We start from the raw sequence: 18,308 nt of genomic DNA on the forward strand, positions 1-18,308 counted from the left end.
CTACTTTTGTCTTTTAAAACTAAAAAAGTTTAACCTAATTTATATTAAGCTGGTTTTCCTGAACAAAAACTGATCCGAAGGACCTTTAAGTTGCTCTTAAAATTTCTTATTTTTAAAGGTTTTGTTCTAATTTGAAATTCTATTCCAGTTAAAGCAAAAATCAAGTTTAATTATGTTTTAACCCAAAAAAAAAGCAAAGTATTTTAATGTACAATGAGATCAGCTAATAAAATGAAAGAACAGCAACAAATTATTTTAAATTATAAATAAAAAAAAGGGAATGAAATTATAAAGTAAAAAAATCATTCTTTAAAACATAATTTCTTATACAAAACACTTTAAATGAGAACGCAATATCCCTTTAGCCAAGTATAAATGTTTGACAGTGTATTAGATAGAGAGAGAGAGAGAGAGAGTGAGGATAGTTTAGTAATTAGAAATTTAAGAAGTTTAAAGAGTAAAAACATGTTCTTTTTTTATTTTTTCTTTGTTGTAATATATATAGTGTTTTTTTTTTGTTTGTTTATAAATATATTATTTATTTGTTAAATTATTTTAATATATAATTTTTGTTTTGTTTATGTTTCATTTCAAAATTTTATTATTAATAATTTTTACAGTTTTCATTTTGTTTGTCTAAGTTTAAGAGAGGCGAGTAATGAGTGAAAATATATATAGAGAGAGAGCTAGGAGTAGCACTCGTAAATAAGCTTGTTTTTTCTTTTTCTCTTCTTTTACAAATTTCCCTTTTTTTTAATAACAAATAAATGCTCGCTATTTTTTTTTTTTCTTGGAATAAGAATAATTTAGAAAGTGAGTGGGGGAAAAAGTTTTCTACTATTTGTCTTAAAAATAACGATTGTTATTATTGTTTGTATTGAGGTTGTTGTTATTTTTCATATTACCATTAAATGAAAGTTGTTGTTGTTGTTGTTGCTGTTGGCGTTGTAAGTGCTGTTGTTGTTGCTGCTGCTGATGATGATGCTGTTGCTGATAATGTGTTGTTGTTTGCATTGTTTGCTGAGTTTGTGGCGTTTGCTGCTGATGTTCTATCGTTAAATCGTGAGTTTTATAAACATTACGTGCATAATTGTATTGTGGTTGTTGCTGTTGTTGTAGGTTCATATGTTGCTGATTAGTTTGATAATGTTGTTGCTGAGAATTAGAGTGCTTAGAGTGACTTCGTATACTTGTTCTTGTTTGTTCTTCAGCTGATGACAAACGATTAACAGCAGCAACTTGATATTGATGATGTGTTTGATTGTGGTGCTGTTGTTGTTGCTGTGTATTATGATGCTGCTGCTGATGTTGTTGCTGTTGTGTCTGTTGCTGAGTATGTATGGCATGCGTCTGGGTTTGTGCTTGATAGCGATGCTGCACCCCAGACGCTTGAAGTCACAACTAATCTTCATCACTTAATGCCTCATATTGAGCCGACAGCAGAGGTTTAGGTTCATTAGCCGAACCCGCTTGACCACCCGGACCACCACCCGATGTAGTGCTTACCACCGAATTGGGACCACCATCATGACCCATACTGCCACTGCCGCCGCCACCATGCAACACATGTGTGGGTTGTTTATGAGCCGAAGAACCCGAAGTGGGTGGCATTTGATGGGCTACATTTAAGCTCATTTGTGGAGGTGGCGGTAGACCAGCCACCGAACTGGGTACATTCAAAGCGCTATAGGGATAAGCATAAGTGGTGGCAGCAAATGTTGTAACGGGGGCCGGCTGATAGGAGCCACCACCCATACTAGAAGGATGCGAATGTGAGGAATCACTGCTGGCAGAGCGGCGACCACCATCGCGATCATCATATTGATTGGGTGTTTTGCGCGGTTCATGAGGATCTTTCATGCGATGATCGTTGTGATGATCATGATGATCATTGGAAGGACCTGGACCGGCACCGCTGGCAGCACGATGATCATCCTCGGTGCGCATTACCTCTACAATACGATTTTGTACATATTTCATGGTATCGAAAGTGTGATTTGGTACCACTGGTGGCCCTGAGCCACCACCACTGCCTCCTGCCGAACTAGAGGAACCCCCCGGACCCGGATTAGAGTCATAGGCTGAGCCTCCTCTCATAATAGAACTGCCTGCTTGCTGTTGATGTTGTTGCTGCTGCTGTTGCTGATAATGATAGTCCTGGGCTTGTATCATAAACTCCTGCATGTATTTACTGCGCGGACTATGAGACTGGGGCATTCTTATTATGTTGCGTTCATCACCGGGCGTTGTAGATCTACCGCCCTGGCTGTTGGGAGTGCCCGGATTGGAATTTGAATTCACACCCTGTTGTTGAGCAGACGATGGTACACCTTTTGGTCCGGCTGCCGCAGCTGCTGCTGCCGCTTCTGCCTCTTTTTGTACACGCCTACTCATTTTCCACACATCGGTGGCTATAATGCCCTGAGGATCTTGCATATAGGGCATAAAGTTGGTTGGGTGTGGTGGCGGTGCCCGTAAATGCATTGGATTGTGATAGTCATTCGATATAATTTTATCGGTTAATTCTCCGAATGTAATGTTTTTCGTACGCATTTGTGATGACTGGGATTGGGGTGGTGGTGGCTGTGATGATGTTGGCGGCATGCCACTATGTCCGCCACCGCGTGAGTTACGTGATGAGGGTGGCTCGTGATGACCTCCACTGGACGAAGACGATGATGATGCCACAGTGCTACGATCATTGTCTAGATCAATATTAATGACATTGGGCGATGATGATTTGCCATTGTTTTCAGCCGCTTGTAGAGATGAAATTGTGGCGTTTGTAGGATGACGCGGTGGTCCAATATCTCGGGCATTATACTGTACAAGAGAGTTGTATATTAGTGTTTTGTAAACTATTTTAACACTTACAAAAATAACTAAGAAATTATCAATTATCTCATTATTTCATTTAATTACTTCAATATCTATTTCATAATTTCATTTTTTTTTTAAATTAAAAATCTACTTACAAATCCAGTTCTGGTTAAATCTCTGTTGGGTTCAGTGCTGGTTTGACTAATTTGATGTTTGATTATAGCATCGATTAGATTCTGGGCGGAAAATGTACCCTCTGTGGGTGGTTGGCCAGGATGAGTCCTATGATAGCTGTATTAATTAGTAAGCAAATACAAAATACATACAAAATAAATGAGAAAAACGATCACACAACGAGAACGAGAGAAAATACACAAGAAGCAAACAAAAAAGCTCTAATTACACAGGCCAAACATTTTTTGACCAGAGATCAAAGTATACGTTTCTAAAGGATTAAGTTTCGCTAATCCAAATTTAATAACGTCTCAAATGTGACACACAGCTCAATCATTTTGAAATGTATACATTGGTCTATGGGTTTCGACTTTTTCAAATTATGTTGGTCTGTGTTATGAATGAAATGTTTTAAACGAAATATAATAAACAAACAACAAAACACAAAATGAAGAATAAAGTCTCCTACGTGACTGAAACAAAATGCTAGCAGCAGTCTTTTACACAACTTCTCCCAATACATATTATGAGTGAGAAACGCAAAAAAATAACGAAAAACTACAAATACTTACGGATCTCGTTCGCGATCTGGTATCGTACGTGGTGGTCCTGTCTCTGGTGGGGGAGGTCCACGTATATAATGTGGTTGTCCCGTTGCCGCTGCCACTGCTGCCGCTGTTGCAGCATTACCCGCATAGATACGCTCCATACGCCTGCCATCACGCTCTCGCTCTTCAGCAGCACGCTCTTGCTCACGCCTCTCACGATCTCTTTCACGATCTCTCTCGCGATCCCTTTCGCGTTGTTCTCTCTCACGATCTAAACGTTCGGCATGCATACGTTCCATACGATCTCTCTCTTGACGTTTCGCGTCACGATCTCTCTCAATGGCCGCATTATGCATGCGCTGGTCTCGCTTCTGTTGTTCCAGACGTCGTTGCATATCGGCATGCTGCTGACGGTACTGATGCTGTTGAGCGGCTACAGCGGCCTGATGCTGTTGTTGTGCGACTGCTGCGGCCGCCTGTTGATGGTGATGTTGCATTTGTAAAGCGGCCATATGTTGATCACGATTCATTTGATAGCGTATGGAATCGTGGTGAGAGGGAGGTGGCGGTTGTGGTTGACCGGCATTAGGTGGTGGTGGACCACCACCTGCAGAGCCTCCTGGCGGTCCAGAGGGAGCGGATGATTTGTCATCTTTTTGGGAGGGCACTGGCAATTGGGGTTGCTGCACAGCAACGTCAACGAATGACGAAAAGGCATCGTGACCGGCTAAAGAAAGAAAAGGATCCAAATGAGCATTCCATCGACCACCTGAATCTCTTTCTAATTGTTCTCCGGCATTCTTACCTGGCGGAAAATTGTGCGCCATCACTACATGCATACGATTTTGGGGTGGCGCAGCAGGTGAGGGTGGTTTAGAGCCTGTATTGTGGCGTTGGATAACACCTTGCCTTGGTGGTGGCGGTGTACGATGAGGGCTGGGAGTACTTCACAAACAAGTGATAAGATATTTAGTAAAAAAGAAGACAATTCTAAATAAATATAAAACTTACCTATTGGCATGTTCTGCCGGTGAGGCTCGACTCGAGTATTCGGTGCGTCCTCTTTCCTTGTCGTAATATACCAGTCCACTGGCTGAGTTACGGGGTGAAGGTGATTCCTTGCCTGAAGCAGGAGTACCAGCTGAGTTTGCACTACCACTGCGTGGCACATTTCTTTGCTGTTGTCCCTGCATTTGTTGCGATGTTATATAATCGTGCATTACAATTTGCCGAGTGCTCAAGACAGGCGGTTGTTCCACTGCATAGGGGGCTCTAGAGAAGGGTCCCACCGAGTAGGTATTTTGGGGTGGACCTTGTGGTGATGACTGTTGCGGTGGTGGGGGATGATGCTGCATTTGAGCTGGACTTTGACGTTGTGAGGATTTGTAGGCATATTCATAGGCTCGTTTACTGTCCAAATGCGAGGGCAGGTGTATGGGCGTGCCCTGAGTTATCGAGCCCAATTTATTACTTTCAGCGCCCGAAGCACCCGAAGGGGGTGTCTGTCTTAGTAGATTATCAAACTTAGGACTTAAGGTTGCTCCAGCGGGGGCGGAGTGCACAATTATCTGTTGAGCGGCATTATTGACGGGGGTGCCATGGGTTATGGAACCTTTAGGTCCCACCAGTAATTGCTGTTGTTGCTGCTGCTGGGAAGGTGAGGGAGCCTGATGCGAATGCGGCGGTGGTGGATGTATTAATTGTGGACTTAATTTCGGCGGCATCTTATTGACACTGCCACCCATAGATTTGCTGTGTTGACCCGACAATTGCATGTGCGATGGTGGTGGTTGTGAGGGAGGTGGTGGCTGCTGTGAGGATTGTCCTCGTTGCGAGGAACTACCCAATCCTGGACCACCAGGCTGTTGAGTTATAGACATGGGAACAGGTACTTGTGACACATAAAGGGAACCCGGTGGTGGTACTTTACCTACTCCCACAGTGGCTGGGTGAGGATGATAAAGGTACGCATGATTAGGCGGAGCTGCAATAAGAGGTGATGGTTCTGAACCACGATACATGCTGGGAGCATTGCCCACGTGTTTAACACCCGAACTGCTGCCAGGCTGCTGATGACGTGATACACCAACACTGCCACTATCACTGCCAACTCCCGACGCGGCCGACGAGGAGTTATTAGATGAATTGTGTGGTGAGGGTCCATCTCTGGAGGGTTTCTTAATCGACAAGTCCAGAGTCTGAGGCTCAGGTTCGTTGTTACGTGATGCACCATAGATTATGCTGTCAGGGGAGGGTGCCACCACATGGGGTGGAGTCGATGTTTTGCCCGACTTCATGACGGGTGTAATGGTGGCCTTGATATCATGCTGCTGATGATGCAGCATGCCATGCGAAGGTGGAGGTAAATGTTGACCTGGCATATACGTATTCACCACCGATAAGGTGGCTAAATTTTCCGGATGACCCGGAGCCGTACTAGCAGTGGAGCCCATTTGTGTACTAGTTGGTGGTGGCTGTTGCTGGACTATTTGTGATTGTCGTACATTTAGATTTTGTACGCTATTGCCCGAAGAAGCTGAACCACTGCCGCCCACAATCAAGGGCTGGCCATGAGCCTGTTGTTGATGTTTGATCGAGCCATCATTGCGATATTCCCGTACAATGGTGACATCGTTATTGGAATTATTGTTGCTGTTATTGTTTTTATTACTGCTGATGTTGAGGCTGTTGTTGTTGGCTGTGCTGCTGCTGCTAATTACCTCATTGCGTCTGTTATTGTTGCTGACACTGCCGCTGTTTGGCGCTGAATCCAAGGTCAGTTGTATGGGCGGTTTGCTCATATTTACCATGTGTGGATTGGAAAGTTGATTTGTTTGTGTAGGTGGCTGGGCTGGTGGTTTGGAAGGTGGAGGACCCTTTTGCTTGAGGGAATGTTCAATTACCTTGTAAAGATAGTCTTGCAAATCACGCGACATAGCATGGCCCTGTTTATTGGCATCCGGTCCTGCGTTGGGCGATGAAGACGGAGCAGACGATGGTGGCATTGGACCATTTATGGATGAGGTTGGAGGTGGTGGTCCTAAACCTGAGGCGGCTGACACTACCACAGAACTACTGCTGCTGCATGTAACAACACCACCACTGCCACCACTACTCGTACTGTTTAGTATAACCTTGGGACTTTGACGATTGGCAGGAGAATTCTCATTCTCTTCATCGGCGGTTTCTGTAGCCGAGGAGTCATATTCCTCGGAAGTCTTTTGTTTCTTAGGCGCATGACCGAGTGGTGGCAATAAGCGTTCATCTGCTTTGGTAATGGAAACAGTATTATTACTAATACTACCAACCCCACTGACTGCGGCTGTCGCCGCTGAAGTAGTGTCGGGAGTAGAAGAACTATTGATGATTTCCATATTTTTATTAGCCACCAATTGGCCAGAAGGTTTTTGTACGAGATCCTTGCTTAGCGAATTATGACGCTGACTTTCGGGACTTTCCACCGAAGCAGTATCACTGCCACCCGGCTCACGTTCATCACATGACGATGTACTAACATCCGATTCATCACCATCCGTACGACGCTCTTCATCAGTCAGATTAACATGCGGATCCAATTTTCTTCGTATACGCATAAGACAAGCCGAACAGCAACGAGTTGCCTGTGCAGGTATTTGAAATTCTTGCATTATGGGATCACGCACTTCGGGCGCCAGTTCATAAAGGCGTGCCGGTATATTGCGCAGACGTTTGGCACGATCTTTGGGATTTGGACAAGTGGGTAGAGGACAGTTGGGATAACGTGTTCGTACCGATTTACATTGACACGTATTACAAACTCTAGCACCGGCTGGTATGGTATCATCGGGTATGCCATATTGTTGACCACGACCCTTTTTCAGGGGGCGGGTACGAGGGCAATTTTCCGCTTTACAAACAAAACAGGTGGCAAGTTTATCTGGAAATAGTAAGAGAATGAGAAATAAATAAATATTTATTTTACTTTTAAAAAATGTATGAACAATTTCTTTAAGAAATCATTATATTAGCCTCAATAAATAAAAAAAAAACTTAAGGGAATTAACTTTGTGGTTACTTTCTTTTTATAAACTTCCTATTATGATGAGAAGAAGGAAAATATTAAAGATTCCTTTATTATATAGTATTTTTTCAAAATTTTCCTTAGAGAATTTGTTTACTTTTAACGCTGACTTTGATCTCTTTTGGACAAAGGAGAACAACATTCATATTTTCAAATTAAATTTGTTGTAATAAAAAGTGAAAAAATTAAATTAATTAAAATAAAACATTACAATAAAATGAATTTTTAAATATGTTTGTTCGCCATTCGGGGGATGGATGGATGGATGGATGGCTGGACGCTTGGTTGATTGTTAACAATGTGAGTTAAATGCTTTGTATGAAAGATGTGCTATGGCAGATAGTAATCTGAGAGTTCGTTATACCAAAAAAAAGGTCCTGAATATATAAATGTAAGTATGATAGATATGTTATGTCCTCCATGGCCAGCAACAGCATTCAAAATGAAAATTGCAAATAATTGTGAGTGGTTTATTAAAAATTAAACCATTTTTATATGATGGCAACAAAAATATGCAAAGATGAAAAAATAAAAGGTCTAAAAATAGACAACGGTCAGGCAGGCAGTTAAGGAAAAAAGCAGGGAAGTTTTTACGTGAGGTCATCTTTGGAAGAGAATGAGCTGGAAAGATTTATCTACATTTTAGTAGGAGTAAGCTATAGTCTTAAGGTTTGCAGAATGGAAATGAAATAGCAATTGCAAAATCTATGGAAATATTTTTATACCCTTCACCTTCGTGAGAAGGGTATATACATATAAGTTTGTCATTCCGTTTTTAATTTCTATAATATAATTTTCACACCCTATAAAGTATATATATTCTGGATCCTTATAGATAGCGGAGTCGATTAATCCATGTCCGTCTGTCTGTCTGTTGAAATCAGTATTTAGAGGACCCCAGATATCGGCGAGATTCGAATCTTCAATAATTCTGTTAGACATGCTTTCGAGAAGATCGCTATTTAAAATCAGCAAAATCGGTCCATAAATGACGGAGATATAAGCAAAAATCCGAGACAACCTCTGAAAATTTCATGAAAATAGACAATTTTTTTCATGTTTTGATTAATAAGCAACAACAACAACACTGCTTATTCATTGAGTATTTCGTTTCACATGTTTGGATGGCTGTGTGTTTCATTGGCATGTGTATATTGTTTTTGTTTCTTGGTGTATTCAGTTTCGTATGTTTGGATGTCTGTTGGTTTGATTGCGTTGTGTATTTTGTTTTTGTTTTTTTTTTCGAGTATTTCGTTTCGTATGTTTGGATGGCTGTGTGTTTCATTGCCTTGTGTATATTGTTTTTGTTTCTTGGTGTATTCAGTTTTGTATGTTTGGATGGCTGTGTGTTTCATTGGCTTGTGTATATTGTTTTTGTTTGTTGGTGTACAGTTTCGTATGTTTGATGTCTGTTGGTTTTACTGCCTTGTGTATTTTGTTTTTTGAGTGTTTATTTCGTTTAGCGTTGTTGTTGTTCATTTTGTTTTGCTATTGCTATAATAATGATATAATCGGGAAAATTAAATATGTACATAGGTACATAAATTTAAATTTAATAAAATTTATATTTTTTAAATACACTATGGTGAAGGGTATATAAGATTCGGCACAGCCGAATATAGCACTCTTACTTGTTTATATTTAAAACCCTCCAGTAATTAAACATTCCCTTGTATATTATAGAGTTCGTCCTACACATTGTCTGGAGTTAAATGTGTTGCTGACAGTAATACATTATCATGTTACCAATAGTCAGCTATCAGTTTAAATGTAGAAATTTGTTCGGTTGACAAATTTTATATAAATTTAGTTATAAAATTGGTAATTTTTTTCTTTTGTTTACATTGCATTGTTAACTTTTTTTCTAGAGGTTTTTACCAACACATCTGTTTTTGTTTACATTTTTTATTTTGAAGGTTGCCAGAAATTTAACAATGTTGCCATGTAAACACGGCAAATTAAACAATAGAAATTTCTAATTATTTTGTCTAGATTTGATAAATTTTTGTTATGCTTACACAGAAAAAACTGAAAAACGATTTCAATTACCAAAACCTCGTTTTCAATTATTTTATTTATTGAAGTTCAACCTATAACAAAAATTGTATATTCAATTACTACTTATAATTGATTTCGTATACAAAATTTTTATTTTTTTATATTTTTGTTGTTGTTAAATACGTATTTGATTATACATTTTTATGATTCAAATACAAAATGAATTGAACCCTTTTAAAATTTTTAATTAATCGTTTAATTGAAAATTTTTTAAAATTATTTTTTACTGTGTAACATTAAATTCTTATCATAATAAAAAATTATCAGGTGTAGTCACAATTTATTAGCGTTATACGATTATGATAAAGTTGTCAAAATAATGGTTTAAATTACTAATTAATAAACAAAAATACATTAAATTTAATTGTTTAATATTTGCCCTCAACTGCAAAAAATCTTTACTTTTTAATTAAAAAAATACCAGCTCTTTTCAAGCTTGAAAAAATCTCCTCCTGCCCACACTTCAGCAAAGTAAATAAAACCCCCCCAGCCTCAGCACATGCAACAGTTTACTTTAAAAAAGTCTATTAGCTTTATAAGTAACCACCACTTACTTACACTGACTTGTGCAGACACTGTGGTGGTAAGTTAACAGTTTTTTTTTTTTTTTTCATTTTAATTTTCATTGAAATCAGAGTTTTTATTAAAATTTTAATGATATTCAAATAAAAAAAGAAGAAAGACACAAGTAAAAGAGAATTTCTTGGCCAGAAGAAATAAAAAAAAAAAACGAAAAATACACACAATATGTTAAGTGCTAATGGTAAGAAAATTAAACACAGAGAAAAATGATGAATTACTAATAAGTATGTAAAAGAAGAAAATGTAAAAAGCCAGAGTTATAGCGATTTAAAATTACGCTTCTAATTAGAATGTTTTCAAACATAAACACATTTTTGTAATGTAATTGAAAGATTTGAGTAAATACACTTTAAAAAGGCAATTAATAGAATTTTATGGTTTATATTTATATGACAGGACATTAATCGGTTTATTTTTAATCGTTATTTTCTATTAATTAAAAAAAATCGACTTTTCTTTCATATGTATTCTTTGGCATCACTATTAATTCTTCTTTCATAATATAAACAATAGTGTTGCCAAAAAGCTAAAAACATACATAAACATTAAAAAAGGTTGCCCAATCAATCAATAATAAAAGCAGTAATACCAGCAGCTACTTTAAGCTGCTATTTAATTGACCATCTCTATATATACAATTGTGTATTCCTTTTATAAATACCTTAATTTTCATAATCAATTATAGAAATTTTATTTATTTAATGATTACGATAAGAAAAACTCCGTAACATTAACACCCCTAATCAACTTTTTTTTTTTTTCGTAATAAATGTAAGTGTCATGTAATTTAATAATAACTACACACAAATCTACACAAATATTTTGTTTTATTTACATACAACTATCATATGTAGAGTATATATACATATTAAAAGTAAACCAATCTTAAATATGATGATGATTAAAATCTCTTGACAAATGGACAAATATACAAATTGAATTGACATTAACATGACACAAACAAACAACCAAGCATATGCGAGCAAAAAGAACAACATGTATAAAATGGGTAATATTTACTTGAAAACATATGTATTTACATAATGATTTACATGAAAAATTTTGTTTTTGTTTTGTATTTTTATTATTTACTCAACTGTCAAATAAACTGCCAATATAAAAATTGATTAACTCAGAAAAAAAAATGGTAGGTATGCCACAATCAGGAGAAAGAGTTTAATGAAAAAAATTGCGTTAAAAAAAGTTTGTTTAATATAAAAAGGGAGTGAGAGGAGAGTATAAACATGAAAATGAGTAATTGTAATTAATTATCAGTTTAATAATGGGAAAGTTTGTTTGCTTTTTAATGCAGAGTGTAAGTATTAGAGTTGCCAGAAAAACTGAAAAATAACTTTATTCCCTAAACTTTTAAATGAATTTAAAGGTAAAAATTTTGATTATTTCAATATTTGGTCGCACTTGTCAAAAATCATGACAATTTTCTGCTGTGTTGCCAATTGCATTAGTCAAAGTAAGATTGATTTTTATTAAAATAAAAACAAATTGAAAAAAGTTTTAATATTTAAGATTTTAAGTGAAGAACTAGAAAAATATTGTGTATTATATTTATATAGTAGACAACTGAAAACAAGAATTATGGACTAAATATAGAAAATCTATACCCTTTTCCATATAAATGAAATTTTTCTTAAAAATTTCGAGAAAACGGGACTTTTTCCATTAGCTTGGCAACACTACTGCTGGTAGTTTTTTCTTCTTTTATATTTTATTTTGAAAAACCATAATTTTCAATTATTTTTGATTAAAAAATATATGTAACGTATAAAAAATAAATAAAATTATTGGTTAAGAGAAAGAATTTAAACCGGTGGAGCAAGGGAAATTTGTACATCAGATCGTATGCTTTATATATATATATTTAAAAATCACTCATACCACCCGTATATATTAATAAAATGGTCTACTAATTCTAATAGACTTTTCGATTTCTTAAAATTTAAGGAAAGGCAATTTTCATTGGTAAGAGAAAGAATTTAAAGCAAAGGAAGAGAAGTCGATTACAAACGTGCCCATCAAGACGTATACTTCTGATATATGTATGTACATATATTTAAAAATCACTCATACTACCTGTACATTTTCATAAAATGGTCTACAACTAGTAGGGTGCTATAGTTGAATTGAAAGTCGACTATTCGACTTTTTTAATTTTTAAAAAGTCTACTTCTTCTAGTTTATAAAAACATGACTTTTCAATTTCTGGCTAAATTTCGAAGCTTTTTAAATTTTTTTTTAATAATTTTTCTACAAAAAGTCGATTGTTGGAATGTTGATTTATAAAAATTTAGATTTTTTCAGTAAACTTACTTCAGTAAACCCGAAGAAATTGGACATTTTCACGATATTTCCTTTTTCTGTATTTTTTTTTACAAATTTCCCTATAACCTCTTAATTTATCAAAGAAACAATTTTCTCCCTTTGCCAATGTCTACCTACATATTTATATTTCTGCTGTGGTTGTCATTTTAAATATCATTTAATTAACACGATTTTCCATTAATACACATTATTTACACATAAATGATTTTTCTCTTTGCTTTTTTTCATGTTTAAAAAAAAGTAAAGAAATACCACCACCAACCACCCATTTTATACTCCTGCTTAAAAAAACATTGATGGACATTTATAAACCCATATCGGAATAAAACAATAACAACAATATTGTCAATATCAGCAAATTTGTCATAATATGCTAGAGTGTGAAAAATAAGAGCAAGTGAGTAAAAGAGTGAGGCTAAAGAGAAAGGAAACTATAAATGTGTGAACTCAAAAAAGTGCAATATTTTGCTTGAGGTTAAAAGGTTGAAATTGAAATCTCTTTGGTTTAATGGATAGAAATAAAAAAAAAATAAAATTAATTTGATTGAGAACGATTAAAAAAAGCGCTATATTATAGAAATAGTTTAAAATTTCAAAAATTTAAAAACCATTAAGAAATTTAATATAAATTATTTAAAACTAAATGTTAATGAAAAAATTAAGGAAAGTAAAAAAATGTTTAAAATTCGTTATTTTCCTAATATAGGGTATTTTTAAATAATAAATAGAAATATGTATTGTTTTTTTATTTATATTCTAAATAAATAGAAAATATGTTTTTTGTTATCCTATATGTTAGAGTTTATATTTGTCTATATAGAATATTTGTTTAGACTACAAATAAATGGATACAAAAAATATTTCTAATTAAATTTATAGTTTGTTAAATTGGATATTGTTTTTTTAATAAAAACAATATCAGACAAATATTAGAAAATAAATAGAAAATAATTTAGTTGAAATGTTAGAATAAAAAATGCAGGAAAATATGATTTATTTTAAGAATATACAGACCATTCTTTAGTCAGATTAGTCAGATTTTTTTTTTAGTTTTAAAATCTGGCAAGTGTGATAACAAATTAAAGTTGACATTACTGCATAAAGTGTTGCCATGATATTGTTTTTTAAGTAATATTGCCACGAGAAATGTTTAGAAAAATGTACCTTTCAAAATAAAACTATTTTAACTAAACAATTAAAAAAAAATAATAATTTAAATTATATGTATGTCCACTTGATTGAAAAAATTTCAATAAATTATAAATTTTCTATTAAAAAAACATAGCAAATTAACTTTAATATCCCCCTTTATCACAAAAAAAAAAAAAAGTATGTTAATGCTAATATAAATAATTTGTTTATTAATTGATTTTAATATGTATTTACAACAACAACAAAAAACCCTTCAATTATATTAATATCACGATTATAATTAATTAATTTTCATATTATAATAACTGACCTATGTATAGTTTATTTTTTTTTTATAAATATTTTTTACAAAATATTCATTGTCCATTCACTGTGAAAAATAATATTTTGTGTCAACATCATCAATGTCATCGTCATCATCATTGACGTTTTCTATGTGATGACGAAGCGAGAGAGAGAGAGAGAGAGATAAGTATCATACACAGTTTCCAATATTTATATATTGACACATAAATTTTCAGTTTATAAACATAAAGGGTGCTTCATTAAAAGTTAGAACTGTTTCAATTGGCAACATTGTTTAATGTTGCTGTTATTATAATTAGAGACAAATCAATTGTGTGTAAGCTTCTTTAAATGATTATAATTAAAAGTTTTAAATATCTTTCAGGGACTAAAAATTTATCTCATCTAGGCCGGTGTGTATCATGGGTGATTAACCGCATCAGGTTGCAACAGATAGTCAAAATTGAACCAACTAATTGTTGTGAATCGTAGAAAAACTTGACATTAAGTTTTCACTATTTTAAGGTTTTAGACTTTTCAAGACATCACCCTTTATGTGTTTATACAGTTGTATGTCTATAAATATATATAACGTTTAATTCAATTTTGTATCTCCAATCTGCTGATTACATTGTATTGTTATTTGTTTTATTGATGAATTACATTTTAATTTGATATTAAATACAAACATATGAATTTCCCGCCTGCCACCCCAAACCTACAACCTCTTCTCAACTCTTGTGCATATTTAAGGAGTAGGAGTGTGAAATATTAGGTAGAAGCATTAATTTTTGGATGATTTAGTTTAGGTAGCAACTAAATCAGATAGATTTGCCGTTTTCTTCTATCTATCTATCTATCTATCTATCTATCTATCTATCTATCTATCTATCTATCTATCTATCTATCTATCTATCTATCTATCTATCTATCTATCTATCTATCTATCTATCTATCTATCTATCCCAATTGTAACAAACTGGCATCACTGCTGTAACGAGTGATGCCACCTAAGCGTTTCCATAGGTAAAACATTTAAAGGAATATTGGAGTATTTGCGAATGTATTATTTTTAAGAAAAGAAAACTTTCTTTATAAATTTATTTTAAAATTTTCTTATTTTAACTCACAAAATGTTAAGAAACTTTTGCTAACCCCCAATATTATCATAAATATGTAAAATTTTAATTGTAATTGCAAATTTATAATTATAAATTTTGTTATTATTTGTAAACAATAGATATTGATAATGTTATACATTTATCCAAACATACATAAACTATAGTCATATTGATTTTTAATTTAATTTTAAATTGATTTTGCTTATTATTTTAATAATAAACAATAACATGATGTTTTTTGTTTCAATGTAGCAAATAATTAAATTAAAAATTTTAAAATGTTAATTTAAATAAAAGCAAACAATAATTATTTTTTAATAATATATTTTTTTTATATTCCCTTAACAAAAAACAAACACTTTATTTAAAGTACTAAGGGGGAGAGAAATTAAAAAAAAAGAAGATAAATAAAATATATATATGGCAAGTGAAAATATGTATTAATGTATTTTTATTATAATTAATTAAAATGAAGCAATTTTCATTATATTTTTCCCATAATAAAATAGAATAAATATAAAAAAATAAAGCAGAAATGAAATCATGAGGAATGGGCAGAGGTTACTCTTGTTGTTGATGATGAGCATAAGGCTACAAATGAAATTATAATGATGGCCTTAACTTCAAGCTCTTAAAATTTATATGAAAAATATACTAAAAATATTTTTTTATATTAAATAAAGAACCCTTTTAAAAAAAAAAAAAACAAATGAAAATAAAATCAACAGCAGTAGAAGCAACAACTACAGGGTGAAACTCATTAAAAATTTAAATATGCGTTACTAAATTAACCAAATTAAATTAAGTGAAATGTGAAACAAACTCAAACACAACGAAAAAAGAAGCAAAGATATTGTTTTGGGGTGTATATACAAATTCATGTGAAATAATATAAAGCATACATATATTTTATTTATTTATTAAACCAAACAATTTAAAAATTGTAATACTTTTGTTAATTAATTAACTTAAAGAAAAAGAGTAAACAATTAATAAGTGTATTGTCTGTGATTTCATTACTCCTATTAACCATCTAATTAAGCTTTTTCTTATGTTCTGTCTCACTCCATCTTATGCTTATTTTTTGGGGGGCAGTTGTCTTGTTCTTTTTTTTCTGTTTTATTTATTTTATTTAATTTTATGAATACAAATTGTTTGCAGTTTTTCTTTATTATTTTAATGTATTTTTTTTCAACTTCCTTTAGCATTTCTCTAAGTAGTCTTTTTAAAAAGTATGTGTGTGTATTAAGTCCTTATTTGTGGTTTTTGATATTTTATCAATTTTGGCCGTTTTTTATTAATAATTCAATCAAGAAAATTTGTTTGATTTTTTTTCTGGTTGCTGCTGGTTTGGCTAGCAGTGTATTAAACCACCAACAATAATGGGCGAAGAAAAAAAAATCAAAAGACAAATTTGAAATTTTCTTTATTTAACTTTGGGATTTTTTTTCTCCTGGCGCTGGCCTTGTATAAAGTATAATACTGAAAGGACCAACCTTAAATGAAAATTTTCGGAATTTATAAGAAATATGTAAAATTTCTTGTGAATTTTCCTTTTTACTTAATATTTTAAAATAAGATGTTTTTTGCCATTATCTCTCTATTCAAATTCACTTTTTGCATTAAATCGCTGCGATTAAACTAAACATGATCATTTTGTTGATAACTTATTGAAATAAATACAAAAAACAAATGAAAATGTTGCTTAAATGAAATATTTTCGATATATTTTTACATTAATCTTGATAGATTTTAGAAATTACGATTTTCTTACTTTCTTCTTCATAATTCTTAATTTTTTTCGCAATAAAGCGTTGCCATGTGTACAGCTCTCTTTTTCAACTGTAATCAAACTGGTAACACTGCATTATCTAGCGTTTGTCACAAAACTGTGATGCCAAATTATTGCTGCATTTAAAAATGCGTTTAATGGTTTATTTGGAAAAAGAATCTTGCGAAATGAAATGTAAGGGAAAGTAAAGCTAACGTAAATAGTTCAGAGATGGAATATTCAGAACATTTTGACATTAAGGAATAAAAGTTAAAGTAAGAAGTACTTTATCTAAACTAGTTTATAGATTATTCAATCGACTAGTTCATAGATGAGTTAACAGACTAGTCCATATACTAGCCCACAGAATAGTTAATAGACTAGTGTATCGATTGGTGCATAGAATATTTAAATGACTAGACAGCAGACTGGTTCACAGAATATGCAATCGACTAGTCTACAAAAAATTCCATAGAATAGTCGATAGACTAGTTCATAGAATAGTCCATAAACTACTCCATAGAATAATCAATTCTCTAGTCCATAGCATACTAGACTAGTTCATAGAATAGCCCATAAACTACTCCATAGAATAATCGATGCACTAGTCCATAGAATACTCCATAAACTAGTCCATTGAACAGTCGATAGTCTAGTTTAGAGAATAGTCGATGGAGTAGCCCAAAGAATACTTACTTGATAGACTAGACCATATAATAGTCGAATAGTCAGTGGACTAATCCCTACGTTAGTCCATATCTACAGACCATTAAAAAATGTCTGCTGAATATAGAATTTTTAAAAGGTTGACCATTTCTGTTTGCCTTAAAGAACTCCCCCCGTAAAAGTAAATATCCTGACCTACCCCTGCGGATCTCACAAAAAAAGCAGCTGTTGAGTTTATACGTAAAAAAAATTATTAAATAATTCCATTAGCTCTAAATTTCTTTTACAAGAACAAAGAACAAATAAAGTCGAAAAAATAAATAAAGAAAAAATCAAGCAAAAAGAAATTTATATATTTTTAATAATATTAAACTCAAAAAAAAATGCTAAAAAAAATTATAAGAAAAGTACTTAAGAAAAAAAGTTTTGCTTTAAACAAATATTAAGCAAAAGAAAAAACAAATTATAAAAATTATTACTTAAAAAAACACATAACAAAACTAAAATGTCAAAGTCAACCAAGTTTAGAAACTAACATACACACATACTCAACATAAACTAAGATGTGACAATATAAGAAAAAAAAACCCCAAGATGAAAATAGTAGTAACTATCCAAGTGTAAATAATCTCACTACTAACAATTTAAACAACTCTGAGTGAAAGATTTGTTTACATTTACTTACAACAGCTGATAAAAAAAAATCAACGTATGCTAATTAGTACCTTGGG

General features: G+C 33.1%; 1 protein-coding gene across 4 annotated transcripts in view; it reads right to left on the bottom strand.

Moving 5' to 3' along the window:
- Nucleotides 1-588: 588 nt before the first annotated feature.
- LOC119609032 overlaps nt 589-18,308 on the bottom strand; it is a 98,691-nt gene continuing 80,971 nt past the window's right edge. For 2 of the 4 annotated variants that reach the window (XM_037963706.1, XM_037963705.1), the window contains exons 4-7: nt 4,554-7,458; nt 3,567-4,487; nt 2,976-3,111; nt 589-2,823 (exon numbers count right to left, since the gene is read on the bottom strand). In XM_037963706.1, the coding sequence (XP_037819634.1) occupies nt 1,402-2,823; nt 2,976-3,111; nt 3,567-4,487; nt 4,554-7,458 (5,384 nt within the window). In that variant the 3' untranslated portion in view covers nt 589-1,401. The remainder of the gene's footprint in view (nt 2,824-2,975; nt 3,112-3,566; nt 4,488-4,553; nt 7,459-18,308) is intronic. The other 2 variants (XM_037963708.1, XM_037963707.1) reach the window with 2 other exon arrangements.

This window comes from Lucilia sericata, unplaced genomic scaffold (genome assembly GCF_015586225.1).
Source record: "Lucilia sericata isolate MDLA Ls3-8-SP2 unplaced genomic scaffold, ASM1558622v1 Contig000916F_arrow, whole genome shotgun sequence".
In the NCBI taxonomy this organism is placed as follows: Eukaryota; Metazoa; Arthropoda; class Insecta; order Diptera; family Calliphoridae; genus Lucilia; species Lucilia sericata.